This window comes from Tachypleus tridentatus, chromosome 4, assembly GCF_004210375.1.
Source record: "Tachypleus tridentatus isolate NWPU-2018 chromosome 4, ASM421037v1, whole genome shotgun sequence".
Classification (NCBI taxonomy): Eukaryota; Metazoa; Arthropoda; class Merostomata; order Xiphosura; family Limulidae; genus Tachypleus; species Tachypleus tridentatus.
The window spans coordinates 60317108-60333944 of NC_134828.1; the positions used below are offsets into that span (position 1 = coordinate 60317108).

Consider the following 16837-nt stretch of genomic DNA (forward strand, 5'->3'; position numbering starts at 1 on the left):
TGAGTTTAATAATATCAATACATCTGTTTTTACTTTTTGTTATTTCTATTTAACTGTCAGAAATGCATTATGTTTGCTTTTGTTTATATCCTTCTGTGAATTTTGTAGAAAGTTAATTAAATATTTTTTTGTATTCAATAAATACAACTATGCATTCACAAATAGTTTTTAACTTTTGATATGTGCCAATCAATGAATTAAACTCGCACTGCTTCATTTTTTCACCATTTATTTTACAATAATGAATATTTAATGAAAAATATACATTTCACAACCAAATTCCTAAAGATAGAAATATTATTGCTCTTTAAAAATCACATTTACTCCTGTTATATCTTCTTTTACTTAATACATTTTATCAATCTTATACAATTTTTGTTTTTAAGGTAACTTTAGCATTTCAATTCTAGAAACACTATATTAATCACTGCATTGAGCAATAAATTGCTTAAACCAAACTTAATAACTTGCTTTGAACAAAATGAGAAAGGTAAAACATCAGATTCAATAGAATGTGTTGTTTTTTTAACTATAAACAAAAAATGTTCAGCTATAGGTAGGTAAGTAATAAATAAATGTAGAGCAGACATCTACTAGTGGTACAGATCATATGTGGTGGGGTACCAGCACTTTGTAAAACAATCTTGAAATTATCTTTAAGAAGAATCTGGGAGACACAAGTCACTGTCAATGTTCAGTTACACACACTACAGTTAAGTTTCAGACATTGTAACTTTATAGGATTTCTACTCATTATGCATTGGTTATTCCACATCCAATTCTTCCTCAAATAGGTTTTCATTGATTGGAACAGCTTCTCCATCTACTGTAGCAGCAAGATGATCTTCTCAATCAGCTGCTTCAGGGAACTTCCCCTCCTCTTCTAGAAATTTATTTAATAAAACAATCATAATGAACACCATGTTAGTACAAAATACCACTAACAACGATACCAACAATTACTGCTATAATTATCTATATGATATTTAATCAACACAATCTGTCCTGATTTTTCTCAATACATTTTGAAATATTGACAATAACTAACAAAGCAAATATATAATTTGTACATATATCAATACATTTATCATTTTTATTAGTTATAAGCTTCATTAAGGCTTTTTAATATCTGTAAAAAAAATTGCAAACTACCTTTCACAGACAAACCTTTCTTTTAACATTTGAAATGTCATGATTTTTTCTAAAAATGAAATATTTGTGGTTTCATTAAATAAGTCTAAACATCTTTTTTTTTTTTAAATTAATAAGCATTAAATACAAATTAATTATTATTACAGCTGATAATAATGGTTTTTAACAAAATCTTATTTTAACAGCTAATTTATATTATGTTCTAACTTCATATTATTATAACATACTTTTTAAAATTTTGTCAACAATTCTCTTATTAAAATAGATACTTCATATTAAACCTAAACTATAACTTTCCTACTTCAACAGACACTTGAATTAAATTTAAGGCACAACTCCCTACTATAACAGTTACTTTCTTAATGTAATACACACTAGATACTGAGTACATCTTACCATATAGGTTTGCTTTTCTTCTGTTCACTTCATGAAGATTAGGTAACAATGTTAATCCTACATTTGCTTGCAGGATAAGGGTCTCAGCTGTTAGTTCCAGATATGAATCACAGTTCTGCAACTGCAAAGAAAGTTTACAAAGATTAAATATAAGTTCCAATGCCCTCAAATTTTATGATAAATATATCTCATACATGTTAGCATTGACACAGACAAAATTTAAAAGTAATATTTATATATTAAGTCTATAATTATATTTCTTAACAGAGCTGCAATAGTGGGAGGGGGCTAAAATAGTTCTCCAACCCCAAAGCTAGTATTGCCCACAAATTTAGTTTTACCATAATTTTAGATTTAATCCCAGCATATGTTAACTTTTCTAGAACTTGACTTAAAACATCACATTCGATGAAGAAAGTTCACCATTTACAATGCTTGTAAACTGACTCATTAAACACCTAATGTCCTTTCTTTAATACAATATCCAGAGGCAGTTTTGTTCATTATTTCATTCACTTTTCATAACATATTTTAAATGAGGTATTTATTTCATGTTTTTAACCATGAAAGCAAATTAACACTCCTACTAAAAGACGTTTCTAATCCTGATTTCTCCAAGCCCGTTCCCCTGGCTGTGGTTTCGCTAGGTAGTAGATAGGGACAGTGGGAATCTCGTTAATCCATTCATTAATGGATTTAAATGGCAATTTCATTTAAATACAAAATTATTAGCCTAATATTAATAACATTTCAAGTTGCTCTGGGGCCTATTAGGCCCCACTTTTCGTAGGAGTGTTAATATATGTATTTTTTAAACTTTTGGTTTGAGTTTAAATGTGTATTTTTATTTCTTCCAAAACTATAAAAGCCTTTTAAAATCAATTTTCAATTTCCCAGCTACAAAAAGACAGAAAACTGTTCACTGATGTGTCAACACTAACAACCAAGTTTGCTGGTATTACTCAAAAGAGAGAGAGAAATTATAATTATGTCTTTTTTTGTATAAAGAGAATTCTTCCAATATCCTTGTGATACCACAGCCTGTAATGTGGAGAGAGAAATAAAAATATATAAATGTTTCACTGCACAACTTTTTTTTTCTCTTTGAAGAAACAAACTATGATATCAAATGATATTGATGAACTGGATAAAACACATACTGTTTAATTAAGCAACATTCCTTAATAACATTTCCATGAAAATCCTTAAGAGATAAAATAACATGCAAACAAGACCTCATGCTTTGATAATAGATGAAATATCAATACCTCACTATCTTCTCAAGGAAATAGATCATATGCTGCCTCATCTTCACCCATCTAGCCTTCTACAGCCAAGTCTGGGTTGAATGTAAACATCTCTTGTCCACTGAGCTGTTTGAAGACTCATAACTATGAAGATTCTAGTTTACTCTTCAGATAAACATACTTAACAATGAAAAGAATAAACTTGACAAGTTTAAATATGCTCTATGACAACACTCATTAATAATGCATTTTGTACTACATAATGTTAAAATTCTACATCAAGTTGTCTTGCTATTTGTAAGGTTAGCTTACCTCTTCTTAAGCAAAGTACAAGCTATGTTGAAAATAAATATATTATTATTTATATCACAGCGATGATCAGTAATTTCAAGAATGATTTTACAAACTGTTGATCACTTCTTATGTCAATCAAACAATATCAATATTTACAATAGATGATAACAAGTAGTTATATTTCATTAAAGGGTGACCAGTGGAGTTCATCTATTATAATTACACCATGATGATGGCCAACAAACTTTAACTTACTAATAATACTCATCATATGGTGACAGTCATACAGTTTTACAATATCACTTACATCAATGTGATGACCAGCTTTAAACTCTACTTTTTCCTGTCCTGTTCCACTTGAACTTTTTCCTTCTTCTCTGCTATCTACAAATCAAAATAATGTTGTTGTTGATACTATGGTTACAAAATATATTTCAATTAAATATTGAACAAACATGCAATCAGACAAATATAAAAATTTTGTACACAATGTCTTTTATACTTACATATATGTGTATGTACTTATTACCCAAATTTATATATTAACTGTCACACTTTACACATGTTTTCATTAAAAAATGTAATAAAGATCTAAATTGTTATAAGTCAATAAAGTCTTGTGTATAAAAAATCTAAACAACTTAAAACAATAACAACTTATGTACATTTTTATGAAAATATATTAAAAGTATACTATCCTTCATAAACATAAAAGAGAGGAAGACAAGAATACAAAATATGAAATTCAATAAGTAAACTTGTATTGAAGTGTGGATAGACAGAAAATAAAATACTTTTTCCAAGCCAAAAATGTTTAAAATGAAATTCTTGTCAAGTAGACCTAAGAGCTGCTCTCTTGAAGTACACAGAATATTATTACACAATTGTAAAAATTATATATAATACAATAATATATTATAAAGCACACACAGAACACAATTTTATAAATTACATAGAACAAGATGTAATTTTATAAATGCATACAGATAACAATTTAGGTACAGGAAATATAATTTTATAAAATTATGATATTATTTAATAATAATGTAATAACAAAGTATTCAGAGAAAACTTATGTCTAAACTTTACACCAACTTGAATATAAGCCTGTTTAGTGCAGGTAGTGTTACTAATTAATTTACTTTGTAACTCAGTGATGTCAAGACTGTGATACATGTATAAATAACTATAACTAGATGAATGAAAAAAGAGTAAAAGTCACATGAGAGAGAACTTCTGTCACAGAAAAGTTAGACTTTATAAAGTTAACTGTTGTGGAAGTGAATGGTTGGTAGGTTAGGGTGACATTTAAAGTTTAAAAGAGATAAGGAGAATAATATGTCTCATAAAAGGGTGTTCTAAACCAATTGAACCCACATATGTGGACTTCAACAAAAGAAAGATGATAATTGGAAGTACAAAAAACAGAATAATACTGAAAGTTAAGGATACAACTGTAGTAGCTCATGTGATATCATGATACTCCTGTGATTAAAAGAAATAAAAGTTTAGCTTGTCAACTGAATTCTAAAACAGTTGAATTGGCTTAAGTGGACTTTGGACAATAAAAAGAAAACTGTATAGTGTCTAAGATACAAATACTATCTCCATAGTGTAAATAATTTTGTACATACATTTAACTTGTTTCAAACATATATTATTTTAAAAAAACAAGTGGAGTGCATGTTGTTCATTTTTTGTCAATTTCACTGCCAGCAAGTCAGAGATACCTACTGTAGAAAATTTCGTGGTCCAACACACTTATAAATTTACATCACTATTAAGTATGTTTACAACATTTGGTAAGCCACAGCCATGATTACACAGTGGTAAGTTGTGGTAGAAGAAAATGAGAAGGACAGTGGAAATAGACAGACCAATATGTGCACAACTATAGTAAAAGTGCAAATAGCATGGAGATTACATGATATATAACCATGTCAAATTTTGATAAAAGAATGGAAAGAGGGATAAAAGAATGGAAAGAGGAGAGATATCTTCATGGATAGACCAGGAAAGATAGGCCTTGTGCAACACAACAACACGGCATCCAGCTAAAGTGAAGCCCTTTCAGATGCCTTATGCAATGAAATACCTTACAAAGCAGGAAGCTGAGGCAATGTTGGAAGCTGGAATTGTTAAACTTTCAAATTCAGCCTACCATTTACCAGTTTTAATCTAAAAAATTAGAGATAGGTTAACTGTTTCTAAATAAATTTCCAAAAGCTGAATCTTGTGATGAAGTTCAACTCTGAAACTATGGACAACCTAGAAATTATAAGGTCAGGTTCTCTTCAAAGATCAACCTCAGTAAAGGTTATTGCCAAATCCTAATGAAGACAGGATTTACAGAGAAGACAGCATTTTTAATACTAGATGGATTTACCAATTTCAGCAGGTGCCAAGTCAACTCTGCAGAAACATTCAACCATATGATAAGGATGATGCTGTGCAACACCACCAATATCAAGCACTATGCAGATGCCATCCTGACACTGTGAAATGGGATAACAAAATGTTTTGTTACCAACTGGAATATAGAAAGTTTAATAACTAAAATATCAGAAAGCTCACAAATAAGTCTGTTTTTAATATTTATACATTATGAGTGTCAGTATCAGTTTTTTTAAATAGATGAATGTGTTTCATGGTAACCACAAGTTTCATCACATGTTAAGTATACCATCACTGAGATGTTTTGAGAGAACAAACCAAATGCATCACCTTTTACAGTTACAAATTTATATATGATCTGTACATGTCTGACTGTCAAGTTTTTAAATGACAAAAATGTATTTTCTGTGTGTTTAATGCTTAAAAACAACATTAAATAGAAATATTTTATAACTTATGTACTTTCCATCCAAGTGGTATAGTAAACAAGTTAGAAAATCTTGATTTTCTGTATTAGAACTTACTTTTTTAGTGGGGGGTTTCTTCTTAAAAATGCTTAACAAGTTTACAATTTTTGTAAATTAGTTCTGTTTAAGGATTTAAACATCTACAGTTTGTATTTATTACCACCAGTTAAGAGTACTTATGAAAGAAGCAAAAATTATGCAAAGGACAACATTAAATAATGTTCCTCTTTTTTTGTTACTAAATCCCTAATAATCTCATTAGATAAGAATTGTGTGCCCTACTTTGTGGAAAATAATTCCTTGAATTCCTTGAACTGATCAATTACACTCAACCCATTAGTACCACACCTTTTATAACCCATACAAGAAAAGCACATGCTTACTCCTTAATTTTTTTCAACCACAACATTATTCTAACGTGGTATCATTTTTAATTTTTTCTTTCACTCTGTTTTTTTTTTCACTAATTTTTAAATTACCCTTAATTTCACATGACAGCTTTCATCTTTTTAACAGTTGCCATTTTTAGTTAAACAATTTATTTATCTTCATTATTTGAACAAAATAAACATTCTAGAACATTACTTAATAAATATTTACAACATCACAATATTTTGCAATTTCCTACCATATTCACTAAATAGTAAAATTGTACAATTTGATGACAGTATTTTATTTGGTGAACATATTAAAAAATATGTTTACAAACACTGCAACTTAATAAAATCATAATGTGTTTATTAAAAAGTAAAAACAATAATTATAAACAGAGCATCAACAAAATAACTTTATTATGCTTTAAGCAATCTCAAGTTATGCAACCTCTTTGCTTCATACAATATACATTTCAGTGTGTAGGTATATTATTAAACCTGATGATGACAAACCCTTTTCCAAACACTATACATTCATTATCATGTTAAACTTTTAATAAGATTTGTTATCAGTTCAACCCATCTTTAAACTGTATAAGCTTACATTATGCAAAGTTATCATATATTTTCTCTTTGAATAAAACTAAAACTATAGCTTTAAAATATATATAATTTTATACACAAATACATTCAGAATTCACAGCAAAGGGAACAGAAAAGAAACTTTACAAAGCTATAAGAAACAACCTATATTTTAACTTTATCAACACATGATAGTCTATGTGCTATATCCAAGCATATTTAAACTTTCTCAACAACTGTTATCATAGCAAGAATAGTTTCTCTTTTTTTCTTTTATGAAGAGGGGGTCCAATTAGACTTCTAGTAGTTTAATTAATAAGTGTACATCACATTCATTGTTTTTATTATTTATACCTATGTGTTACAAGTAATTAGTGATAAAATTAATTAGAAAGTCTATTATTATTAGTTCATATAGGTTGTAATGAACAATTTAAAATCTATATCTTTACTTCTACTAATGTGATCAATTAGAAAATAAAAACAAACATTTTAAACTTTAATTGAAATAAATTATTATATTTTGAAAGGAAAACCATGTCTACACCTCTATTCACATTTTAGTGTTTGCAAACATCAGTTTGTTTTCAATTCTTTTTTGTCACTTGCATTTTTACTTATTTTGGATATCAACAGTACTAAAACATTTGTGACATTATAACTTTCAAACAATGAAAAACAGATTTTAAAGTAGGCATATGTTACAAGAGCTACAGGTGTCATAAATATAAGGGCTACAAATGATGTAAGAAATAACAACCATAAATAGTTATTTCAAAATTTGGGTTGAAATAAAGTTTTTTATTGCCATTCAGATAAAAAAGGTAATTTTTTTCTAACTTCATTACCAAAATGTCTGGTGCAGACAGCCAAGTTGCTTTGCACCATAAAATGCCAAGCTAACCAATCAACAATGAAAATGTCTAAACCCCTCCATTATGCATTATAAATTCCAAAAAATAAAACTTTCTTTAAGGAAAACAAATCTCCATAAAGTCTAGAATGCATGCACACTGTTAATTTCTGGATAAAAACCAAGGCCTGATAATTTACCAGGGAAACATTAAGTTGATGTTCATATTATTGTATTCATAAGTCAATGGCTGAAGCTACACCTGACTGTTATAGATTCAAAATAAACTAAATTAAAATAAATAATAATAAAGGTAATTAATAGACCAATCAAACAGATATTGAAACCTAATATTTATTTTCAATACTATTGACTGTTTTCCTAATCAAATGAAGGAGGGAAATGGAGGGAGGAGTTAAGACCCCACAGATAAAAACATTAAATGATACAGGTATTACTTTTCAAAAAAAGAAAAAAAAGAATAGCTAGAAGGGATGGGGTTTCAACTTCCTTGATCTCTACCTTAAATTAATGCCTATTCAAATATAATATTAAACAATATTATTATTAATCTCTGAAAAATGTGCATAATGTTTACCCCTATGGATCCCTTCACCTCACCTGCATTCTCTCATACATAACTGAAGAATACAGTTATTAAATACTAAAAATATGAATGACTGGACCACTTGGGCTCCTGCTCTAAATGTGCTCACACTAATACAACTTTAAATGATAGTGATACAATTGTAAAGCAAAAACATCACACAGTGTGAAAAAAAAATCAAAATACAATAAATTTACACCTAATTATTTAAATAGCCAGAGAGTTGACAGTCAATGGTTCAAAATTGGTGCAGTGATAGATAGCTTCTGTAGCTTTGCATTAACAATGACAGGAATAGTAAATTTAATGGCAATGGAAGTCATAAAGCATCCCCACACCTGCTTCTTATGCAAGTTTGTACCTAACAAATATTTTGATCATCCGGATATTTGGAATAACTAGAAACATTAATTTCAATTAGTTTATTACTTTCATGACAACTGATTTAATCATAATTTTGATTGATTGCTAAAATAAGTATCACAAACTCTTATTTTGATTGGTTAAATGACTCAGTTCTTCTGCAAGCAGATGCATGTTAACATCACATAAGCAAAGAAATCAAGTTTTACTAATGAAGACAAACTTAAAATGAAAAACATTTTATAACATACAATACATAAGGCAAGACATGAACTAGTAAATGTTGTTACTATTATATGGGTGAGAAGTTTCACTGATCTCACAGTTCCCAATAAAGTGAATACATACAAGTTTGATCCATAGTTCACATCCCCACAAAGATAGAATACATTTAACTGCAAGAAATGTGAGGTGAAGAACATGTGAACTGCTTGCTCCAAACCTGAAAAGGAGAAGGCTAGGCCCAAATGAGGTTGAAAAGAAGAAAACTACCCAAATGAATGGGTTATTGAGAGGAGTTAAGAATGGATTTCCCCCACTGTCATGAGGAATCCTCCCTCTATTGTATCTTGTAGAATCAGTGGAGTGTGGTCTATGGACTGTGAATGAGTAGAAGCAAACATTATCTAGTTATTCATAGAGAGAAGAGCACAAATTCTCATGGAGTAAAAAAAAGAATTGAGGTTTGTCCAAACAAACAGGAAAGTCCTGAAATGGAAAACATGATTTAGAGCAATGAAGTGGACACTGTGGGGAAGAATTTTAAATTGTGGATTATGAAGGGAAAATGGTTAAGCACAAAATCAACAATTTTGAAAAATAAAATAATTATATGTTACTAGTAGTAATAATATGCAATTTACAAACAATCTACGCCTAAACATACCGAGTGAAATTACTAATAATGAACTAACAAAGCCATGAAATCTGTCGAGACCACAAAGTATGTAAGATTAATGTACTTGCGAAATGATTAAATGTATCTGGTAATAACACAATTAATAATCAACATCTCATTTATAATTTGTTTAAAATAACTTAGATGATAAAGAACATATAAATATCTAACTTACAAAATCCATACATTAATGACATGAAATACTCAATTCTCCCATGTGTAAATAAGAGTAAAGCCACACAAATGACATCTGAGTCACAACTACCACAGGTATATCAACCAGATTTGAAGTGTGGTAAAGTTTATCAACATGTACCGGTCCCCTGGTAGAACTGGTATCAACAGAAACAAAAGTATGAGAAGAACAATCCTCTCCCAAAGCAAACAACTTGGAAGCATGAAAAGTAGTGGAAAACTAAAACTCTTGAAATGGTGTGGAGTGTGACAGACTAAAATAAAAAGTGTTAAAAACAGAGAGTCCAAATGTCTTCTTATTGATTACATTCTTACTTAGAAACATTGTTTTACTGAAAAGAAGAAGAAATCACTGGCTAAACCCATGAATCTAATTTTCTGAGAATTAAAGTCTGTATATAACGTTGAACTAAATTCATGGGAAATCTTACCAGTAGCATGTTCAGCTATAATGGGAATTTCTATAGTCAATACACTGATCATATATTACTGCAGCAGTAATTTGGTTTATCAACATATTAGATACCCAGAGCTCTCATAAATGTGAACAAATGATCTCAATGTAAGGCTCAGAGAAAAGAGGAAAAATACCAAAGACAGGAATTTTGTTTCTTTTGTTGTTGTGGTTTTACTTCTGAAAATATTTTTGACTATTTGAAAGCTGCAGGAATATTCTTCTATGACATCATATGTTTATTCTGGTTTATCAAGTGCAGTAAGTAATAATTAACTGATTGAAATCCAAATTATTTATTAGATAAAAATTAATCTTGACCAAAAAATATAGAATTTAAATTTTTTATGTTTGAAAAGAAAGATATAAACCCTTAACAGAATTAGATTTATCTACATTAATTTTCTAAAAGGTAAACTGAAGATGGACATTTAAACTCTTAAAATGCTTCAGTAGTCTAACACTAATAATGCAAACACAGAAAACCATACAGTTGATTTAAAAGACCTTTATACTTTACGTTTTTAGTTGATAATAGATGTACAGATAAAAAAATAAACTACATTACCTTCATCTCTCAAGTCTACATAAATACTCTTCTTTTCACTCTTATTTTCAACATCATCATGGGAAAACTTGCATTTGTCACCTTTCTTACACTGTTCTTACTTATAAAAAACATACAGTACAGATTTAGGATCAGTTCCTGAAATTAAAATAGTTATATCACCTTTTTGTAAGAGATGAATGTAACTGAACTGTATCCATGTTGAGAGTAACAAGATAAAACATTTCAGTGATGTAGTGTGTGATTTACGTTGATTGATTTTGTGTTTTATAGCACAAAGCAGCTTAGCTATCTGCACCAAACATCCAGTAAAAAGGTAAAAATAAAGTAAATGTAGTAAAATACACAAAATGAAATGAAGGTAAAACAAAACATCATTGAAAAACAGAAAAAGTATAAATCCAATGTTGACATCTAGTCTACAATGTCAAAAGAGAAAGCAGAGTAAAAGAAGTTCTAAAGGACTTTCTATAGCAAAATGGTAATGATCATAACCCGCGCCAGGAAGACTAACAGGTAAGTTCAAGAACCACCGCCAGTCACCTAAAGTTGGTCTTTCCAGTCCTGGTTCTGGGTTATGTGTCATAGCAGCCATTATCAAAATGTAAAATAATAGAAGTTTTAAAAGACATTAGCAAAATCGTAATAACGAGTAGCCAAATGTCCAGTAAGAAGGTAAAAGTAAATGTAGTAAAATTTGCAAAAGTAAATGAAGGTAAAAACAAAACAGCAATTAAAAACAAGAAAACTACATAAAACCAATGTTGACATCCAGTCCACAAAATTGTAAAGAACTTCTGTAGCAGAATGGTAATGATCATAACCCGCCAGTAAGACTAACTGGCAAGTACCAGAACCACCGTCAGTCACCTGAAGTGGGTCTTTCCAGTCCTGGTTCCGGGTTACGTGTCATTATGGCTAGTTCCAAAGGGTAAAGTAATAAAAGTTTAAAAGACATGCAGCAAAATGAGAATAACAACTCGCCAGGATGACTAATGGGTAGTTCAAACGGATAGTTAAAACAGCAGTGTTAGTCACCTGAAGTTGGCCTTTCCAGTCCTGTGTTAAGTTATTTAATGTTCTGGCCATTTTTCAATGTCAAATTGAACTAGAGAAAATGAAACTGTAAAAAGGGAACCACAATTAAAAAGGTGAAATGAATAAATATTCAAGACTTAAATGAGATTAAAAAGATTAATGGCCATTAAAAAACTAAAAACTTTATCAAGGTGGACAGTGTCACCATCACCAATGTTACAGATAAACCCTGGGAAAAAACATGGTTAAAATAGTGCCATCGTTGAGAATCGTAACGATGGCAAGAAAGTAAAATGTGGCTGATAGTGATTTGAGTGTTACACAAACTACACACTGGTGCATCAGTTCCAGATAAAAGAAAATGATAAGTTAAAAAACTGTGACCAATGCATAGTCTAGTTAGAACAACTTCCTTCTTCCGAAAGCTAGATGGCCAAAGCCCAATATAGGGTTTTATTTGAAAAAGCTTGTTGTCACGTTGTTCACTCCAAGTGGACTGCCAGCTGGCATGGAGCCGAGCCTTGAATACAAGACCATAGTTCATGTATGGAATAGGCACAGTGGTGATAGTGCCAGAGAAGATAGATTAAGCTGCCCTGTCTGCAAGCTCGTTCCCCGTGAATACCAAAATGGCCTGGTATCCAGAAAAACTGGATAGAAGTAGCAGTTAATGAGAAATTGGCCAGTCGGTTTTGAATATCAGAGAGAACAGGGTGTGAGCCAACGTGTAGCGATTCCAGGGCCAGTATAGAACTAAGCGAGTCAGTATAAATAGTGCAGTTGGAGTACTGCTCAGCTGCAATATGATCCAGGGCAAGAGATATGGCATACAGTTCAGCAGTGAACACAGAAGCTGTAGAAGGGATTCTGCACGCAACTACTGACCCATAGCAAACCATAGCAGAGCCCACTGAGTTACCTGATTTGGAACCATCTGTATAAATGGGAACTGAATGATTGTTTGAAAGATATTCATTAAATAAAAGACGGTACTTCCAATCTGGAGTATCTGCTTTTTTAGGTGACTGAAAGAAAGGTCACATTTGGGGGCTGTAATAAGCAATGGTGGGATGGGCTGACCTGTGGAATCTGCAATGTTATCCAATTAAGCCAGGATGCGAAGGTCAAATGGAGCAATGGCAGATCATCTGTTCTGAAAAAGTACAGCCCACCGAGGAAGGAAAACACACACCCAGGTGGGATGCTTTGGTAGGGAATGAAGTTTTGAATAATATAGTAAAGATAGTTGCAAATGGCAAAGGTGCAGAGAAGGTTCATGAGATTCAATGTATAAGCTTTGAACTGGAGAGGTGCGGAAAGCTCCAGTGCAGAGTCGAAGTCCTTGGTGATGAATGGGGTCTAGCATCTTCAAAGTTGAGAGTCTGGCAGAGCCACAGACCACTGATCCATAGTAGAGTTTTGATCGAATAAGAGCACGATATACCTTTAACATAGAACATCGATCTGCTCCCCAACTGGAAGGAGAGAGGACACGAGAGGATGTTCAAGCGCTCTTGTGCATTTGACCTGTAACTGCTTTAAGTGTGGTATAAGGTCAGCTTATGGTCAAAGATAAGCCCCAAGAACTTGGTCTCAGGGACCACTGGCAGCAAAACTTCACCGATATGAGTACAGGATCAGGGTGAAGTTGTGGAATAAAAGTGCAGCAGCATATGTCTGAGATGGAGTGGTGGGCAGCAATTTCGAGCCTCAGGATAACTAATGTTATGAGTCGTTTTCAAGCGCTGCACCTCTTTTCCTCCAACCATTTTGGGCAAGAAACGAAGAAGGAAGGGTGAGAACCATTGCAGTTGACGCAATTTGGGTCCATGTCACATTCATAGGCATTGTGGTCCTTGCCACCATAAGCGAGCACATGTCAGGGAACCATGACATGATGTCTTTGAGTGGCCGAACCTCTGACATTGGAAACATGGGAGAGGGTTTGAAATGTATGACCTTACCCTGCAAATTAGATAACCTACCTTGATGATGGCAGGTGCACGTGATGATGTAAATGTCAAAACAAGGGTAACTGTTGGCAGTGTAACTCCATCTTTGCAAGTGGAGAAGCGTCTCGCTGCAGAAACTCCTTGAGCGGAGAGCCCAGCAAGAATCTCTGACTCAGGGACATTCTTCATATCCCTCAACAATAACTCCTCGTGAGGAATTCAAGGTAGTATGGGGTGTAACCTCAATAGGTATATCTCCAATTGCCGTTGAATTCAAGAGGGAGTTCACTGTGGTGGGATGTGGATGTTTCAACCAATATGTCTCCAGATGAAGCTTCTTTACTGACTTTGGAGAGCCAGCAAGACCCTCTAGTCCCTTCACAGATTAAAAGGGGATAATTGCCCTAAAGGTTTTTCTGAAAGAAAATGTAATATAAGAAAATGAGGTTCATGTGTTACAGATGTTGAAGATAGCTGCTCAAAGTCTTCAAGACGTGGTCGCTTACCTATTGACTGTTTTCTCACTATTTTATTTAAATTTTTCGAAGGAGGATCCATAGGAAAAAAGAAAAATTTTGGTACCCACTGACCCCACCCACCATGGAGCCCTACGAGGGGATGTACTACAAAGTCATGCAAGGACAATGCAGCAATGCCAGGGTTTCGTGAGCACTATACCCAAACACCAGCATCAGGCGCAATGTCCACAACACCTGTTGAGAACTTCCAACACTGGTACTTGGTTGACTCTAGCCCAAGTGAACCAGCCGATTGACCCAAGGGGGGCCACCCAAAGGCCGCCCGTTGACAGGAATTCAAGGCCAAAGTGGTGTGTTAGGGTTGGATCCCTCAACCACCAGGATCCTCTCCTCCCCTTCACGGGTCACCATACATGGCAAACACGAGGATGTTTACATCCAAGATAAGGTAACCAGACAGAACAGAACCTTCCCTAGGAGGTTCCCTCACCACATACAGGAATCTACACCTAGGGGATGTTTTGCATAAAGCAGACTTTTATCACTTGTTTTTTTCACCTTAAGAATATCAGTGACTTAAATGTTGAAAAACACACAAAAATTATGAAAACTAATTTAATACTAAAGATAGCTATGTACAGTATAAGAATTCATGCTTTCAGTTAATATGTACACAATACTTGCACCACACACTTGTCACACAAGTTGTTTTAATTTTTAAAGTTATAAAAACAGATAAAATGTAAACATACATTTTTAAAATGTATAAAAATAACATTCATTAAAGTTACAGTAATAATAGTTTATGCTTTTTGTTTTGAATGAGTTTTAGCTATGTAAACAATTTCATTGTACTTATAAAGCCAATTATTGTTAGTTAATCACAATTATCTACCTGATTTATGTCTAAGTGTTATAATTGCAGAACTCATATGCAATAAAACTATTTCTTTTCAACCACTCCAAAAGTAAATATTTAACTCTCACTGATAAAGAATAAATATTTATAATTACAAGTTGTACATTAGTACAATTTTAGTGCCAGACTTTAAAAAAAAAAGCTGAAAGATAAATATTTAGAACCTTAAATGGGTGAAATTGTAAACCTGATGTTCCACATTTTAGAAATTCTTTTATATATGACTAATGCTAAAAAATTCCTAACTTATGTAAGGATTTCAATGTCAGGGAAATGTATCTCTAAAAGTAGAAAGCAAAGAGTCTCCATCTTTAAACACATTTAAGACTACATATCAAGAGCAATATTAATATGGTAGAATACATCATGATGTATTTCAGTTTCTTTATAATACATAAGGTATAAAAACCATAATAATTCTGGAAGGTATTTTAACTTTTTCTTTAATAACTCAGTTTGAAAGATTCAACTTATGTTATTTGCTATTTCTAAGAAATAAAATCTTAAAAACCTTTATGACCTACTTAGACAGCCAGATCATTGTGCGTATCAAAGATTATCTGTATTAATAACACTTATGTAGTAATTCTTAAGTTTTCAGTTAACTATAAAATCCTATGTTTTTTATGAAACCTCACATTGACATATTCTCCTGCTCACTTTACACCACTTCAAAACAAGCAAATGCAATAATGGGAAAAAAGAAAATCAAAATTTTTGTATTTATATGTTTACAAAAACATACCATATCAACATGTAGGGGGAGGTTAAGTGATTAACAATATATCATGTATTTCGTGATGACAAGAAACCAACTTGAAGTAAAAATGTATTTCAGAACAACTGTTGCAATCCCTTCTTTGTTAATCTGAAGATGACCTAAGAGGTCAAAACATTGTTTTCAGTTTTATTTTGGTATAACCATTTGTCCTGAGATACATATCATCGTGCTTGTTATGTTTGAAAGTCATACAACAATGGAATATACAAATTTCAGAATTTCTTGCTCACACTCTCTATTGAATTACAGAAATAACTTATGGGAAAGCTAGTCTAATCTAGCATTTGTATTAGGTAAATATAAAATAATAAACCTTTTTACTCCATACACAAATTATACTGCACAACAATTTTTTTTAAATGTTTGCTTCCTGAAAGGTTTTACTGATTGTGACAGGTATCTGGTGGGTATGCACAAATATAGTTTTTGGTTTTGCTTCATCACGTAGAAACTTTGAGAAATAAACAGTTAACTGTTTACTGGCAATAACTTATTTAATTGCATTTATGTTTCCTAATGCAGCTATTAAGTTCAACATAATTAAAGTGTTTTGCTCCTGATTTTTATTTGTATTCAATGTCTTGTGCATCACGTTACAGTGTCCAACAGTAGTCAGCAAGCATTGATGGATTCCCAGTTGCCCTGATATTGTTTTTTCCATTGTAGCAAAATTGAAGATTTCAATGAAACTGCAATGCGTAATGGGCAAATGTGGATGTGATTTTCTGATCAGCAGCCAAAAAATCTATAAAGACACCAACAGTGTTGTAGAGTAAAAAAGCTTTGTTGTGCAGTGTTATCTAACATTAACTTCATTCTCCACA

At 31.9% G+C, this 16837-nt stretch overlaps 1 protein-coding gene across 1 annotated transcript in view; it reads right to left on the minus strand.

The window, feature by feature from the left end:
• Window positions 1-212: 212 nt before the first annotated feature.
• LOC143248132 (uncharacterized) overlaps window positions 213-16837 on the minus strand; it is a 21603-nt gene continuing 4978 nt past the window's right edge. Inside the window, exons 2-5 of the mRNA XM_076496565.1 lie at window positions 10845-10940; window positions 3397-3473; window positions 1549-1669; window positions 213-883 (exon numbers count right to left, since the gene is read on the minus strand). Coding sequence (XP_076352680.1) covers window positions 849-883; window positions 1549-1669; window positions 3397-3473; window positions 10845-10940 — 329 coding nt within the window. The 3' untranslated portion in view covers window positions 213-848. The remainder of the gene's footprint in view (window positions 884-1548; window positions 1670-3396; window positions 3474-10844; window positions 10941-16837) is intronic.